Consider the following 17,253-nt stretch of genomic DNA (forward strand, 5'->3'; position numbering starts at 1 on the left):
TCTTGGGCCTTCCATCATCAGGCGTCAGTGGTTCAGGTGTGCAAGGCGGCCACATGTTCGTCTGTGCATACCTTCACCAAGTTTTACAAGGTGGATGTTCTAGCATCTGCAGATGCTGCTTTGGCCGCAAGGCTTTGCAGGCCGCTGTTGCAGAGGCTCTTGCCTCTTGAGGGTGTATTCTTTCTGGGTGGTGTGCTCCAGTTGTTCCTGGTTGAGCTCTTGGTTTACCTGGTTGGCCCTTTTTGGGAATTATGTGCATTGCTGTGTTTTTTTTCCACCCCTCATGTTGACACTGCTTTGGGACGTTCCCAGATTCCAAGAAGATATGGAGCTGTGTCCATCAATGAACGAAAGAGAAAACTGTATTTTTGTCTTACTGTAAAATCCTTTTCTCTGATGTTCATTGGCGGACACAACACCCGCCCCTCTGTTGGGTTGGGTTATTTATTCTTCTGACAATGCTTGTTACAAACTGAAGCCCTATAGCAGGAAGCGGGAAGTATACCCCCTAGGACAGCTCTAGGGGTGTAGTCAAGTTTTTTGTTTCCAAAGAATAAGCTATCAGCGCAACTAAAAGTGCAGTAAATTAAATAATTGGCTCCGGCTGCTCACATTAAATGTGTTTCCATGCCACAAAATAGACCAAAAGATAATGAAAACAATGCTGCGCCAGACAAAAAAAAATCAAAAGGACTCGTGTGTCAATGGATGAATAATTAAATAAATAAATAATTAGAGCAATAAGTGATCAACCAATCATTAAGTAAATATAAAAAGATATGGTATACAAAAACCTTAATTGTATGATTTAATAAATACTACACGTGCAAAATCAATCTCATAAGGTAAAAAATCAATGAATTAATGTGACTTCAATAAAAATAAATAAATTAGTGAGAAAGTCCAGGTGTCTGTATAATCTGTGAGTGATGGCAATGCACTCCAGCAAGGTTCAACTCTGTGGTGATCAGATCAAAAGTCAATGCTCAGTGTTCCACCGCCACCATGCATACAAGCCTTCCACCTTCCTATCTGACCCCTGTGTCACCAGTGGGTCAGTATAGGCTGTTCCCCTTGGGGATAAAGGGCGGATGGATGAGTGGAGACCTTGAACTGACAGCTAAACCTGGAATCGGCAGTAAATCACTCGCAGTTCAAATTGGCATAGATACATGAGAGAGAATAAAGATATTTAGTGCTCTCTGAATGAATCCCAAATCCGTTTATTAAAAAAAATGTAGTACACTTACAAACCAAGCACCTGAGTAGTGCAGGCTGTGTCGGCATTAGTAGCAGATGCGATGTAACGTATGATTGACAGGCTCCGCCCCCTATACGCGTTACGTCAGGCGTTGACTTCAACGGTAGAGGTCAGTTTTTTGTGTCTACCTAGTACTACCCCTATGGAGAGCAGCAAATCCCCAGAGTTCAGTTTTTTGGTCTTTTGTTTATTTAGCAAACGATTAAAAACCCAACGGAGATTAAATACGATTAAAAGAAAGCTCTGTTTGTGTGAATAAAATGATAAAAATGTCATATGGGTACAGTGTTGCATAACTGCGCAATTGTCATTTAAAGTGTGACAGCGCTAAAAACTGAAAATTGCCTGCGCAGGAAGGGGGTAAAAGTACCCGGTATTGAAGTGGTTAAAACTTTTATCATTTCTTTTTAATAGATGGATGTGCTTTTTTTTCCGCTTCTCAGGTGTCGTTGGCTCTGGAGCCCCTCTGTGAAACATATGACAGCAACAGTTCCCTCCCTAATACAGATCTCAGCCAGGACGCCGGATATCAGCCCAAGCCAGACAGCAAATTATCTGTGAACCCCAGGGGCCGCCAGGACTCCGAAACCAGCAGAGCCTCCACCCCCAGGTAATCTTCATAGCAGTGCTGGAGAGGGTTATCCATTCATGGAACTGGGAAAGTGCTGCCTATATAGGACAAAAGCCTGAAATTTAAAGGTGGCAAAATCACTTAGGCCTCTTCGGTTTTCATATTTGACTGTTAAAGTGGAACTCTAAATAATGACAGTTTTTTTTGCATCCAGTCTTAGCAATGGTACATCAGGCTTGTTGGTTCATGAAACACCATCTTACTGGAGATAGAAAATTTTGGTGGGTGTTCCTGAATTTGCTGACAGTTCTCCATCTTTTGGAGGCAGGGCCGATATAAAAATATGTGTGTGTATATAATACCTCTCCAGGATACAAAATTGAGCGAAAGGTAATAGGTTCCCCGATTGTCCAGGTTCTACCATGAACTGCAACAAGCTTTATTGATACCTGATGGGTAGATGGGTCAGACATGCATTCTTATCCTGATTCAGATGCGATTCACATGTGGCTTAATCTTAGGAGGATCCAGAGCCTTATGCCCTGTACACACGTGCAGATTATCTGCAGACTTTTGTCTTCAGATTTACCTTTTCTATGTAGTGCAAGGGCCTGCCGGATTGCATACAAATTGAAAGTGTTTAGGTTTGACCTCATATTATATGGTTTTGGTAAGTCTGCAGACAAAAGTCTGCAGATAATCTGCACGTGTGTATGGGGCATTAGGTTCCATACTTTTCTTCCTGGGCCCGTCTCGCTGCTGCCCATCAGGCACTACTGTCACACAACAACACCTCTACCTCTGACAGCTGCTGCAGTGCCGCTAGAAGCCCCTTGCAAGAAAACCTTGACAATAGAATGTATCAGAGGGGTCAAAGGTTATTCAAGTTGTTTTTTTGACTTGAGCACACATTTAGGATTAGAATCACTTAGGCCTATATTTATAATGGAAGAGTGAGTACGACCATCACCTCTCTACTGGACTTGGCAGGATTTACTCCACACCATGGCCTTCTGGTCGGTTTTACATACTATTACTCCAGCTTGGAGCCCAAGGAGTTCTCCTTCCCTAACCACTAACCCTAACTGACATTTTTGACACTTTTGGGGGGACCAGTGACATTACTACAGTAATCAGTGCTAAAAATATGCACTGTTACTGTAATAATGACACTGGCAGGGAAGGGGTTAATAATGGGAGTGATCAAGGGTTTAAATGTATGCCTAATGCTTACTGACGTGTGTGTGTGTGTGTGTGTGTGTGTGTGTGTGTGTGTGTGTGTGGGGGGGGGGTTCTGTGACAAGCACAGAGATTGCAGTTTCAGCATAGTGAGAAGATCCGCCTGCTTTGTTTACATAAGCAGGCGGGTCTTCTCTCCGTTTACTGGACGATCGTGGGAGGAAGGCAGCAATCTCCGCCTCTCCTCCCATGGTCCGACTCCCGCTGTGTCTAAACTACGTGACTGGACCCAGGGGAGCCACACTGCCGCAGTAATATTGCCGGCAAGTGGTTAAAGTGTGTGTTACCTTACATTGCATGCCAGCTGGCAGCCCCTCTTTTGTATCCAGCTATAACATACAGTGTAAGTGTATGTGGAACATTAGGCGTCTAACATTTTTGCAGCTATCTTCAGGCCGGTCACGTGACTCCCGGCCGCTCTCCTACTCCGATCCAGTGCTACAGCGGGAGGAGCCAAGATCTCCCACTGACGTCAGTTGGGAGGTCACGTGACCGATCTGCTGGCCGCTTGGCTGCTCCCGCTGTAGCCCTTAGATGGGGGCGGAGAGCAGCTGGGAGTCACGTGACTGGCCTGAAGATATCTGCAAAAATGGTATTTAGACTCTTTGTTTTTCACAAACACACAATGCATGTTATAGCTGGATACAAGAGAGGGGCTGGTAGTACATTTTTAAAAAGTTTTTAAATTACTACTAATAGTGGCGCACACACACACATATAGGAGCTGACAAGGAGGGAGGGGGGAGAGGACAGAGGAGGGACAGCGGATGACGGAGGCATGTAAACTGACCACGGTGTCAGGGCTCAGCGGCTATGAAAAACTGTGGTCAGTTTACAGGAAAGAGGGCAGCACCAGGCAGGATCAGCCAGGAAATTTAGGTGATACATTGGGCCAATTTACACAGCACAAGCACTGTACTGTATAACATGCTTTAAAGGAACAGGATCCTTCGTTACCCTAAAAAAAAAAAAAACAAAAAAAAAAATAAAAGCACATATATATATAATATATATATATTTTTTTTTATGGCTCCAGAGAAGCTTTTGCTATAATGCACACGAATAGTTGCACATTATGGCATACTTACCTTGCAAAGTGTAAGGCAGATAAGACCTATCATTATTGATTACTGGGTAGTTTAAATTACACCATTAGTTTTGCATTAACTGTGAAAAACTTTTCCTCGCTATTCCTCTGTATAAACCACCTATTACTCAACTCTATATACTATAGGAAGCAGCTAGCACCACTATGCATCCAACCACCTGTACAAAATGCAATAAATATATATAATCACAAAAAAGTGCAGCGCTCTCCTTCCATAAAGTGCATTCAAATTATAGTGCATAAATAAATATCGGAAAATAGTGTCTAAATCATCCATATATAATACATTTACGTGAATCTATCTATCTATCTATCTATCTATCTATCTATCTATCTATCTATCTATCTATCTATCTATCTATCTATCTATCTATCTATCTATCTATCTATCTATCTATCTATCTATCTATCTATCTATGTCCATCAATAAATGATTCAATGGCCGTGAAAAAAAAGTGCAGTCCCATGCACCAGAAACTCTTTGGTAATTGCCTCTGATCACCACAGTGCCCTTCACCCCACCTATAGGTGTCTTCTCTCTTGCTTGAATGGACCTCACTAATTAAAGGAGGTCTATATGTGTTTTGCAGTGTTAGGCCTCATGCACACAGGGCGTTTTTGCAGCTGCTTTTAGGAGTGTCAAACATTTTTATTTTGCAGCTTAAAAACGCCCCTCCATGTTATTCTATGGCCTCATGCACACACAGGCTTTTAGGAGCTCCAAGTGGCATAGGCGTTTTTAAGCTTCCAAACAACCCAGGGCCTGTGCGTTCTGATGACCAGCGTCAGAGTTGTAAAAATGTCTGACGCTGCTTAACGTTACTTATACAGCATTAAGCCACGTTATACATTTTTTTATATTTTTTTTATGTGAAAATCAATGCTTCCCTATGGGAGCCCATTGATTTGAATGGAAGTCGCATCACAAGTCGGATCAGGATGATCCGACTTGTGGTGCGACTTGCACTCTGAGGATCTTGAGGGGGGAACTCCTCACCAAAATGAGAAAAGCCAGAGTGGGGTTCCCCCCAGGTTCCAAACGAGGCCCATCCGGATCTGGTATGGATTTTGAGGGGAGCCCCACGCCGAGAAAATGGCGGGGGGTCCCCCCCAAAATCCATACCGGACCCTTATCCTAGCATGTAGCCCCGCAGGTCAGGAAAGGGGAGGGGACGAGCGAGCTGCCCCACCCCCTCCTGCACCATACCAGGCCACCACATGCCCTCAACTTGGGGGGGGGGGGGGCTGGGTGCTTTGGAACTCTGCCTCCCCACCCCAAAACACCTCGTTGATGAGGGCAAGGGCTTCTTCCCGACAACCCTGGGCGGTGGTTGTGGGGGGGTCTGTGGGCACGGGGCTTATCGGAATCTGGACACCCTCTGTAACAAGGGGGACCCCCCAGGTCCCGGACCCCCTCCCTATGTGAATGAGTATGGGGTACATTGTACCCCCTACCCATTCACCCTAAAAAAGGCAGTGTATGTAAATAATGACAAGAGACGGTTTTGAGCATTCCTTTATTAAATATCTTCCTCCAGTCTTTTCCCCTCTGATCTTCTCCCTGCGGTCCTCCTCCCACGATGTCTCCCGTGATTATGGTGGCTCCGCTTCACAGCTTCTTATATAGCCACCTGGAGAACCCGCCTCCTTATGTCGTCATCTGACGATGCATGACGAAAGAGAGGAAAGCGAACGGAAGCTTTAGGCTCAATGCTCACTAGCACTTTTTATAAGCTAAAAAAAAGCTGGATGAAAAACGCTGATAACAGGAGTGTTTGTGTTTTCATAAGCTTGTTTTACAGTGCATGAATAATAAAAAAAACCAGCTTAAAAAATGCTGCTAGGAGCGTTTTTAGTAGCATTTCGGAACGTTCAGCTTTTTTTTCGGCTCCTAAATATTGAAAGTTTAAAAACCGCTTCTTGCATAAAATAGTGTGCGTGCACACATACTGTAGGATAATCTATATTTTTTTCCCATAATAAATTTTTATTCAATAAAAAAGAAAATTGTCCACAGACAGATAAAATGCAGGTCAACAGCCAAACAGATACAGTGCCATGAGTAATCATACACAATTTAGTCTCAGAGCCCATTCACATTAGCGCGACTTGTCAGGCGACTTGTCAGCCTGACAAGTGGCGGTATGTTGCAGTCCATTGATTAGCACAATACCCGTTCTAATAGGAGCGACACAAGTCACTCCGACTTAGAAAAAGGGTCCTGTACTACTTTGGGGCGACCTCGGAGCGACTTGCATAGACTTCCATTATGTGAAGTCTCTGCAAGGCGCGCCGAAGTCGCGGTGCACGCGACTTCACAGGTCGCCCCCCAAAGTCGTGTCGCGCTAGTCTGAATGGGCTCTCAATGTACAGTGCATCCAGAAAGTATCCACAGCGCTTCACTTTTTCCACATTTTGTTATGTTACAGCCTTATTCCAAAATAGATTCAATTCATTATTTTCCTCAAAATTCTACAAACAATCCCCCATAATGACAACGGGAAAGAAGTTTTTTTTAAATCGTTACAAATTTTATTAAAAATAAAAACAAAGAAAATCCCATGTACATAAGTATCACAGCCTTTGCTCAATACTTTGGTGAAGCACCTTTGGCACCAATTACAGCCTCAAGTCTTTTTGAGTATGATGTTACAAGCTTAGCACTCCTATTTTTGGGCAGTTTCTCCCATTCTTCTTTGCAGAACCTCTCGAGCTCCATCAGGTTGGATTGGGAGTCTCTGTGCATGGCCATTTCCAGATCTCCCCAGAGATGTTCAATCGGGTTGGAGTCTGGGCTCTGGCTGGGCCACTCAAAGACATTAACAGAACATTCTCATAGCCACTCCTTTATCTTGGCTGTGTACTTAGGGTCGTTGTCCTGTTGGAAGATGAACTTTCGCCCTAGTCCGAGCAGGTTTTCTTTAAGGATGTCTCTGTACATTGCGGTATTCATCTTTCCCTCGTTCCTGACTAGTCTCCCAGTTACTGACGCTGAAAAACATTCCCACAGCATGATGTTGCCACCTAGTGCAGCCAGACACTGCTGCTCCTCTGAAAAGTGATGAGAGTGTATTTGACAGGTGGGGAGGCAATATATTTGTTCCTCACCACCTGATTTAAACCCATGATTGCGATTGAGACACAGCGTTACAGCAATTAGAGGTTTAACCACTTGCCGACCGCCGCACGACTATTTACGGCGGCAGTCAGCCCCTCACAGGCAGAGCGACGTAGGGCTACATCGCTAGCCTGCGAGGGTCTCAGGAGCGCGCGCGCGCGCGCCACCGCGTGGTCACGGACCCCCCGCGCGCGTGTGACCGGCGGACCCGATCGGGTCCGCCGGTCACTCGCGATTGTCGGTGGAGAGGGAGAAAGACAGGCGGCTGATGTAAACAAAGCCGCCTGTCATTCCCCCTGTGTAGGAATGGTGATCACACGGTTCTACTATGTAGGACCGTTGATCACTGTTCCTATACCTCAAGCCACAGCCAATCACAGTTAGAATCACGCCCCTAGGGACACACCTGACCCCTCACGCTCAAAAAAAGTTAACCCCTTCACTGCCAGTGTAATTTTACAGTAACAGTGCATATGTATAGCACTGATTACTGTAGAAATGTCACTGGTAACCCCAAAAGTGTCAAAAATGTCAGTCAAGGGTCCGATCTGTCCGCAATGTCGCAGTCCCACAAAAAAAATCGCAGATCGCCGCCATTACGCGTTTAAAAAAAAAAAAACAACAAAAATGACAAATCTTTCCCTTAGTTAGTAAACGCAATAACTTTTGCGCAAACCAATCAAAATACGCTTTTTGCGTTTTTTTTTTTTTTTTTACCATATGGTAAAAAAAAAAATTGGCCCAAAATGTTAAAAAATTTTGATTTTTACTTTTTTTTTTTTGGGGGGAATTTCATATAAAAAATAATATGAAAAATATTATTTTTGCAAAATTGACGCTGTTTTTTTGTCTATAGCGCAAAAAGTAAAAATCGCACAGGTGATCAAATACCACCAAAAGAAAGCTCTGTTTGTGGGAAAAAAAGGACGGCAAATTCGTTTAGGTACAGCGTCGCACGACCGCGCAATTGTCCGTTAAAGTCACGCAGTGCTGAATCGCAAAATAGGCCCTGGTCAGGAAGGGGGTAAAATCTTCCGGGGCTTAACCTTCCTAGCGGTATTCCTGAGCGTGACTCGGGGTTAGATTTTAGAGCCAAAAGCGGTAACCCCGAGTCACACTCGGGGTACCGCTAGGAAGATCGCTGGATCCTGGAAGAGGTTTTACTTACCTTTTCTCCAGGATCCAGCGATGTCAAGGGGCGGTATGCGGCGGCGGAGCTTCCTCCCGATCGTCTGCGAGCCCCGGCTTCCGTCTCCGGCGACGTGACGTCCGCCAGGGGGTGGAACCGGCGGCAAATTCGAATGTAAAACACACTGATACCGTTCAAAATAAAATAAAATCACATTACATTGCCCCCCAGTGCCCTTTCCTGCAGTTTTACTGTACTTTTTATGTAAATATATAATATAATATATATATATTATATGTGTGTATGTATGTATGTATATATATATATATATATATATATATATATATATATATATATGTAATTCTTGTGAATGAGCAGCCCAAACCAACTGTATACATTATGTATGTATGTATGTATGTATGTGTGTGTGTGTGTGTGTGTGTGTGTATATATGTATATATATATATATATATATATATATATATATATATATATATATATATATATATATATATATATATATAATGTATACAGTTGGTTTGGGCGGCTCATTCACAAGAATTACATGCAAAATAATGGTACCGCTTTCAGCACCTAAAATCCAAAAGAATCATACCGCCAGGGAGGTTAAGTGGTTAAATCAGATGTGAGGAGGCAACACAAGGCGACACTGTGCCCGGTGATCTTTTATTAATCCTATGATTTTCAAGTAGATCTCCACATCTTTAAGATTGCCTACCCCTGATCTGGTGCATGTGGCATGCTTTTTCATTATTGCATTTTGGAGCTTTGGAACAAGAGTTTGAGTCCTAATCCAGTTTTTAAGTTTCCTTTTTCGAGTCTATAGCCTATTGTATATCTCCACTCTGAAGCCCTCAGATTTAGAGAAGCCATAGGCCAACTTTTGGAGCACCTAGAGGTTTTAAGGTTGTGTTTTTGTTTGTAAATCAGCTCCAAAGTATTTTTAATCCGGAGCATTGAATTTATTTTTTTCTTGTAGAGGCCGGGATCACTTGTATTTTAAGGAAACGGCAGAGCCCTACAGTGACCCTCTGAAAGGAATAGAGGATTATAAGAACCTGCAAGATGTTTATATGTCTGACATCCATGCACCCAAGGAGAACATCGCTTCAGTGCATATTGCTCAGGAGAGATCCACGAGTGAGCGACCCAAAGAGGTTTTCGGGGTCCAATCATCACCCGCTGCTAAAGACCTGCTGGCAGGTGAGGTCTGCTCTTTGTCGAGATTAATGCCAGGACACCAACCAACAAAATTTTTCTTTCTATATAAAATTATATTACATTTTTCATAGTAGACTGTACCTATGAAACTCAGTATTTTACAACATGTTATAGGGAGAAAATTCACAAAATTTCTCTATTGTCCATTGACAGACGCAGCCTTCATCTTCATTAGCTGAATGGGTTATGCTGCCCCCTGCAGGAATAGTCTAGGCAGGAAAAAATGTGAATCTACACGCCCCTGGGGCCGTCCCCACAGGCATAACCCACACACCCTCTGCTTAGCAAACTTTTTTTTTTTTCTCTCTTAGGGGTCTTTAAACCTGGGTGAGCTCCTGTTGTTTTGGTTGAGCTTTATGTTACCCAGTTGGCTAAGTTTAGCCTTTGGAGTTTACGTTACTTTCTGGTTGCGTTCCTCCCAAACCTCATGCCTACACTGCTTTGGGACTTCCCATTCAGCTAATGAAGATGGAGGCTACATCTGTCAATGGACCATAGAGAAAACAAGATTTTTGTAAGATCTTACTGTAAAATCTGTTTCTGTAAAGTCCATTGACAGACGCAGCACCCGTCCCTCTGATATGGGGATGGTTTTTCTTCACTGCTTACAACTAAACTGGTTTGCTAAGCAGAGGGTATGTGGGTTAGGCCTGTGGGGATGGCCCCGTGGGCGTGTAGATTTACATTTTTTCCTGCCTAGACTACTCCTGCAGGGGGCAACATAACCCATTCAGCTAATGAAGATGGAGGCTGCGTCTGTCAATAGCTTTCATGGAAACCGATTTTACGGTAAGATCTTACAAGAATCTTGTTATACCGATAGCAAGGGGTGTAGCCTGGGTGTGCCAGAGCTGCAGAGAATCTGGATGTTAATACAGTACTAAAGGTTAATATTCTTACAATAATGAACATTTTAAATAAAACCCTTCTGTTTTCATTGCATACCATATTGTTGTAGTCATTTTCTGTATTGTCAAAGCTCAGCTCCTCCATAGATTCAGTACAGTGAGTGAATGTCACCTTAAGTGGCATTAAACCCAAAACCCAAAATGTAATATATTGCAACTTACCAATCATTGGATGTGGTGCATTAGTTTTCTTTTTTTTTTTTTTTTTTTTTTTTTTTTTTTTTGTTAATGCTTTTTTTCCCCCTGTTTTCTCATTGTGATCTGACCAGTAACACACCTCCTTTATTAGAGTGCCTCCACTCTGGATGACTGAGCACGGGGGGCAGATTTGGACAGCAGCATTATCAGTCTGGGGGGGAGGGAGGTGTTGGAACTACTAGTACATTTAAATACAGTAACACATTGAAGATGGACTCCAGCTCAGTCTTTATAATCAATTACAGCAAATCGTTTTTTTCCCTATGGGATAAAGGTTTTACAAAAATAAATAAAAACTGATTGTTTTACGCACCCCTACCTGTGTTAATTGGTGTGTCTCATCCCTATAATTGCAAGATAGCTTTTCTGTTGAAAAATATATTTACTGGCTGGATCACCATATGAAAATAAAAGAAAGAAAGCCTAAAAAAGGAAACTAGTGGCAGCTTGGCATCGGAGTGCATAACTAGTGCAGTCATCACATCTAAAAAGTCATAAGCTGCAGTATATTGTTTGCTTTTGGGTTTAATACTGCTTTAGGACGGGACTACAGAAAACCCATCTGGCCCTCCTTCCCTCTTTGTTATGGGAATGAGAGGACAAGGTGTTCTTTAGCCTTCTCTTTTAGTGATAATGTTGCTCTACCATAGGTACAGTTAGTGAGCATCGTCACCTTGGGACAGGACTTAAGGCTATGACCACCCACTTTTTTTTTTTTTTTTTTTTTTTGCCGATCCACTGCCTAACCTCTAATGGATCCCACAAATAAAAGGTGCTATTCGGATTTGGACAAAGTCTATACTCAGTACAAATTCCCTTTCCAATTGCTTTACTCCCATCCGATGCCAAGCTGCCTCTCCCTGTTGTATAATATCTTCTTCCTTTTGGCTCCAACTGTGAAGTCAAGATGGTGGTGTCTATCCTTTATTTTTTTGGTAGATGAAGATCGAGTTTATACCAGGAAAAAATGCTTGAATAATTACAGCAGCCATGTCTCATATTTGGCAGGAGAGGGCTGAGGAAGTACAAGCTTCATTAATTGATTATGGCACCCTAAACTGATCAGGGTTTGGTGGTTGCTGAAAAGTTGGAAAAAAACCGGGACAGTCTTTTCCATCTCTGGAGGACTCGATTGGTGAAAATTCTGGTTTGGCAAACCTGCCTTTGGCATTATAAAGTGTTCCCACCAACTGGGACATTTTTTGGGATACACCGTTTTGTCGTCTTTATGTAACGACTTATTTGGTGGGATTTTGAGCTTTTGTCTTTTTGTGTGTATTCATTTAGTTACATGGACAACACTAGAGGTCGGTGACCCAGAAGGCAAAATAGGTTGAATATTAATAAAAGGGGTGGGTTACTCTCTAATCAGTTCTTATAGTTTTTTTAAACATTTATTCTTCCCACCATCACTGATGGTTTCTTTATTTATTCTTTATCAATCTTTCTCAACCAGAGGTCTGTGGAACTGTAGGGTTCCTTCAAAGATTGTTAGGGTTTCCTTGACTAATCTCTATTGAAACCACTAACGTAAAGATAATTTTCCTCCATCTGTCCACGAATTTGAGGGTCCTTCGCTTACTAATATGAATGTAAGGGGTCCTTCTCCACTGGCTTTCCATATAGGGAGCACTTTTCCACTGACCACCAATGTAAAGGCCATTCTTTAACTGTCCAGGGGTCCTTTGCATCACTGACCTATACATTTAAGAGGCCCTTCTTTGCTAATGACCATCAATGTAGGGGGCATTTTTCCACTGACCACCAATGTGAAGAGGGCCCTTGACTACTTTATCATCAATATAGGGGGCATTTCTCCACCAACAACCAATTTAAAGAGGGCTCTCGACTACTGACCATTAATAAAGGGGGCTTTTCTCCACCAACCACCAATTTAAAGAGGGACCTTGACTACTGACCATTAATATTGGGGGGATTTCTCCTCCTATGTAAAGGGGTCTTTTTCTACTGATCACCAGTATAAGAGGACTTTACAGTTTTCACTGTCTGCTTTCTTGTCTGGTCATTTTCCTTTTTAATTTTATGGATGGTATCAAAATGTTTTGTATGAGACTAGTTTTGTAACATGCCAACAGATGGCCGCACAAGGCTGCATGCACAGTCACAGGGAGCACTGACCTTCATAAGTCAGTGTGCCAAAAGACATCGTCCTGTGTACATCGGGAGCCGTGCAACTGGTGCTATTCTGACCACGTGCGTTACCACGTCTGCTGTTTTATCATGGACAGCAAATTGGAACACAGAGCAAACGTGAAATTCTGTGTGAAACTGGGCAAATCTGCCACAAAGACGTTTGAGGGGATCCAGCAACTTTACGGCGATGCTGCAATGAGTCGTTTGGAGTGTTGTGAGTGGCATTTGCGATTGTTCTCTGACGATCATTATGCATGTGCGATTGTTCTCTGACGATCATTATGCACAAGTTTACGAATGGTTTCAACATTTTCGGGGGTTGAGCTTGTTGAAGGTCTTCCTGATCTTTCAAAGTCTTCCAGTGATGTTCCTCCACTCCTGGAGCATGTGTGCCACTCAAAACACCTCGAACGACTGCATTGCAGCATTGTCGTAAACTTGCAGAATCGTGTCAAATGTCAGGCCAGGACAGACTCAGCTCATCAGCATATATGTGTGCACACACACACACACACACACACACACACACACACACCCGTATGTATGTGTTTATATATTTATTCAGTGGTTTGCTTTTTTTTAAATTGCCTCTAAACCATATACTTATTCTCCAAAAAATAGAATAATCCAAACATATCCACTACTTAACCACTTTACCGCTGCTCACTAGAGCTCTACTGCGGCAAAGTGGTTCGTTATCGTCTGGCGACGTAGACACTCCCCTTTCTCCCCTACGCTCCCGCTGTATTCAGTCACAGCGGGAGTCGGGCCAGGGTGATCACCGCGCTCTTCCCCGATCGTCGGGGAATCGAGTGTGGAGATCCGCCCGCTTGTGTAAACAAAGCGGACGGATCTCCTAAGCGACAGGCAGGGTCAGATTGCAGGGTTCAGCATAGCTGAACCTGCGATCTGTCCCTGTGTCACTCAGTCACCTCCCCCCACACATGTCAGTAAGCACCAGGCATACATTAACCCCTCCCTCTCCAATAAAATTAACCCCTTCCCTGCCAGTGTCATTTTTACAGTAAAAGTGCATATTTATAGCACTGATTACTGCAGTAATGTCACTGTTACCCCAAAAGTGTCAAAAATGTCAGTCAAGGGTCCGATCTGTCAATGTTGCAGTCCTGCAAAAAAAATCGCAGATCACTGCCATTACTCGTTAAAAAAAAAAAAAAAACACCAAAAATGACAGAAATCTTTCCCTTCGTTAGTAAACGCAATAAATTTTGCGCAAACCAATCAAAATACGCTTATTGTGATTTTTTTTTTTTACCAAAAATATGTAGCAGAAAACAAATTGGCCTAAAATGATGAGGTTGAGGGTGTATTTGCATGCAGACCACTCTAAGTAATACCTACTTAATACTGAGCCTACAAATACAATGAATAAAAGGGGTGAGCCAAGGACAGTAAAACTGGAGAAGAAAGGGCTGGAGTTTGGCTTTAGAGAAATGCTCATCAACAAGACTGGCTGAAAGTTTGGTCTAGCCATCTAAACCTTCACCCAAACCTTTCTTCTCTGTCCAACTCATTCTTCTGCCTTTGTTTTCCAGTTCTTTTACAGAAAGGAAGCAAGTTGAGGGATGCCATGACTGAGTCCGCCATGGTACTGGATCCTAACATAGACCTGGATGTTGGGTCATTGCTGCCCCCTCTCTCAGATAAAGAGAATTACTCTTCACAGGCTGCAAGGTAAGTGGGGGCTTACTCAATCCAAAATTTACGTTGTTTAGTGGGCTTTCATTGTGTCAACATAAATCTTGTATGCTTTGTGTGTTCATTTGCAGGGCTGCCCTGGATATCCCTCTCCATACTCGCCAAAACCTCCTAAATTTCCATAAGCCTTCCATACCAAAAGATATAATCCTACACCCGACAGACCAGACTCTCTCTGAATTAGAGGCTCATAGTGATGCCAGAGCCATAGAGCTATTGCTAGGCAGGTAAGTGTATGCGCAAAACCATATTGAAATTAATGTGAAGTTAAGGGGCTTCCCTACAAAGTAAAGCGTTGATACTTATTAGGGATAAACCGATATGGTTTTTCTAGGGCCGATACCGATATTTTGGTCACAAAGTGACCGGTGCCCCCATCCAATGCAGAGTGACCGGTGCCCCCATCCAATGCAGAGTGACCAGTGCATGGGGATTAGTTTGTGGCCGATACGATATTTTCAAAAAAGTGACTATCGGCCTATCCCGAATACTTATCTGTCGTGTTGCTCATCAGTGCTGTTTCATACATTGCCTTTTTTCATGGGTATTAGAATGTCCCCTAAGTCACCCTCCAGGGTAGATGTGTGTCATCTTTTTTTTTTTTTTTTGCACATTATTACTTATTATAACTTCATTAAGGCTGTATATTTATGTGGAAATATGGAAGTTCCCTTCATTCACCGTCTCAGAGTGTGTTCCTGCAGGCTGTGTAGTAGTAGCATTGACTTTTTTTGTCCTCTACAGTAGGCTTCTTTTCCCCAAGATCCTGTTCTCGGGGTGAGTATAAAAAAAGAATTCTTCCCTCTCATTTTGCATTCTTCTTGATCATACTGATTAAGAGTGACTCTATGAGGTTCAGGGATGTGAGCATAGAGGATAATATAGCAGCTGGAGTCCTTGCACAGATGAGTCAGTGGTGATGGCAGGATAACGAGGATCTGCAGCAGAGCTGTAAAAGGTGCATCTCAATTCATAGATGGTCGGCAGTGCCCCCCCCCTAGGAGTGGAAGATACCTGGTACTCTTCTATGCTCTGCTGGCACCTAAGTCACTATTTTGTCCTGTAGTATGTAGAAGCCAGCAGAGGGAACCACAGCAGGGGATCTCATACTCTGGAAAGTGTGCTAGATGCTAAGGATGTTTTAGCAGCATGAAGGCAGTGGCAGTGGCAGTGGCAGTGGGGGGGGGGTTTGTGTGTCGGTAATTATTAACCCTTTGCTTTGCAGGGAAGCCCTTTCTAACTGCTCTTTAACCACCTCCCACCCGCCGTGTAGACAAATGACAGCGGGTGGGATGCTCAGTTGTTCTGGGATGACGTCATATGACGTGGCTATTTACCCATGTGATCAGCTTTGTCCAATCACAGCTGATCACATGTAAACAAGGAAATGCCGGCTGTCGGCTCTCCCTTCACACTGACAGAGTGTGAGGAGAGGAGAGCCAATCAGTGGCATTTCCTCACAGGGGAGACCTGTACAGATAATCAGGGCACTGATCATCAGTGCCCTGATTATCAGTGCAGCCCCCTCTGTGCCCTTTAGTGATGCCAATCTGTGCCCATCAGTGATGCAAGTCAGTGCTGCCTTTTAGTGCCTATCCATAAGTGCTGGATGTCAGTGCTGCTTAGCGGTGCCCATCAGTGCTGCATATTGGTTCCTCCTCATCAATGCAGCCTCATCACCGCATATCAGTGTAGGAGAACAATTACTTATTTACAACATTTTCTGACAGAAATTAACAAAACGTTGTTGTTTTTATCCAAATTTTCAGTCTTTTTTTTTTTTTAGCAAGAAATAAAAAACTCAGGGGTGATTAAATACCACCAAAAGAAAGTGCTATTTGTGTGAGAAAAAAAAAAACACGCAATGGTCATTCAAAGTACGACATCGCTGAAAGCTGAAAATTGGCCTGGGCAGGAAGGGGGTAAAAGTGCCCAGTATTGAAGCGCTTAAACTCTTGATGGAGTCACTATTATGTTAAATTGGCCTAAAAAAGTGAAGTTTTGTTATAAGGAAAATCTAGAAATGTTAATTGTGTCTAAGCAGTATCCTGAAAAATCTAGCTTCTGTTTGGAATTTCTCCTGAAAAATAGAAGTGCTGGAATGTGAGGGTTCTTAGGCACTCCTGTTCTGTAGCCTTATAGCTGGATATCTGCAGTGTGAGATCTAAGACACTGCTACCCCTGACTGCTAGCCTCAGGAGATTTGGCATGAGATCACATTGAGATTTAGTGATGTCACAGATGTGCTGCTGACTGTTATCCAGCTGAAGGAAGCAATGCCCTGCCGCTACCAAGATGGTCACCTTCACACAGAGACTCGTTTCTGAACAAGGCATGATAAGTCAGTAATTTGGAAAAGATCAGCTGCATGGAGACCAAAGATAATACTGATAGTCTATTTGTCTGCATTTGTTTGCCTGCATTTAAAACTTTTTTTGCCTGTTTTTTTGCAGTGTCCTTCTGTGGATTTCCTTTACTTCCTGTGGGGTGATCTGGACAGGAAGTAAAGGAATATCTCCCCGCCCCCACCCCAAAAAAATTACGTCAGCAGCTACACATACTTGAGCTGCTGACTATTAATATTAGGATACTAACCTGTCCTGGAA

General features: G+C 43.1%; 1 protein-coding gene across 1 annotated transcript in view; it reads left to right on the plus strand.

The window, feature by feature from the left end:
• The window catches only part of C2CD3 (C2 domain containing 3 centriole elongation regulator), a 220,837-nt gene that overhangs the window by 33,844 nt on the left and 169,740 nt on the right, over nucleotides 1-17,253 (plus strand). Inside the window, exons 4-7 of the mRNA XM_082245743.1 lie at nucleotides 1,705-1,871; nucleotides 9,427-9,650; nucleotides 14,485-14,623; nucleotides 14,719-14,874. Coding sequence (XP_082101869.1) covers nucleotides 1,705-1,871; nucleotides 9,427-9,650; nucleotides 14,485-14,623; nucleotides 14,719-14,874 — 686 coding nt within the window. The remainder of the gene's footprint in view (nucleotides 1-1,704; nucleotides 1,872-9,426; nucleotides 9,651-14,484; nucleotides 14,624-14,718; nucleotides 14,875-17,253) is intronic.

The sequence above is a fragment of the Pelophylax lessonae genome, assembly GCF_965119305.1.
Source record: "Pelophylax lessonae genome assembly, chromosome: 2".
NCBI lineage: Eukaryota > Metazoa > Chordata > Amphibia > Anura > Ranidae > Pelophylax > Pelophylax lessonae.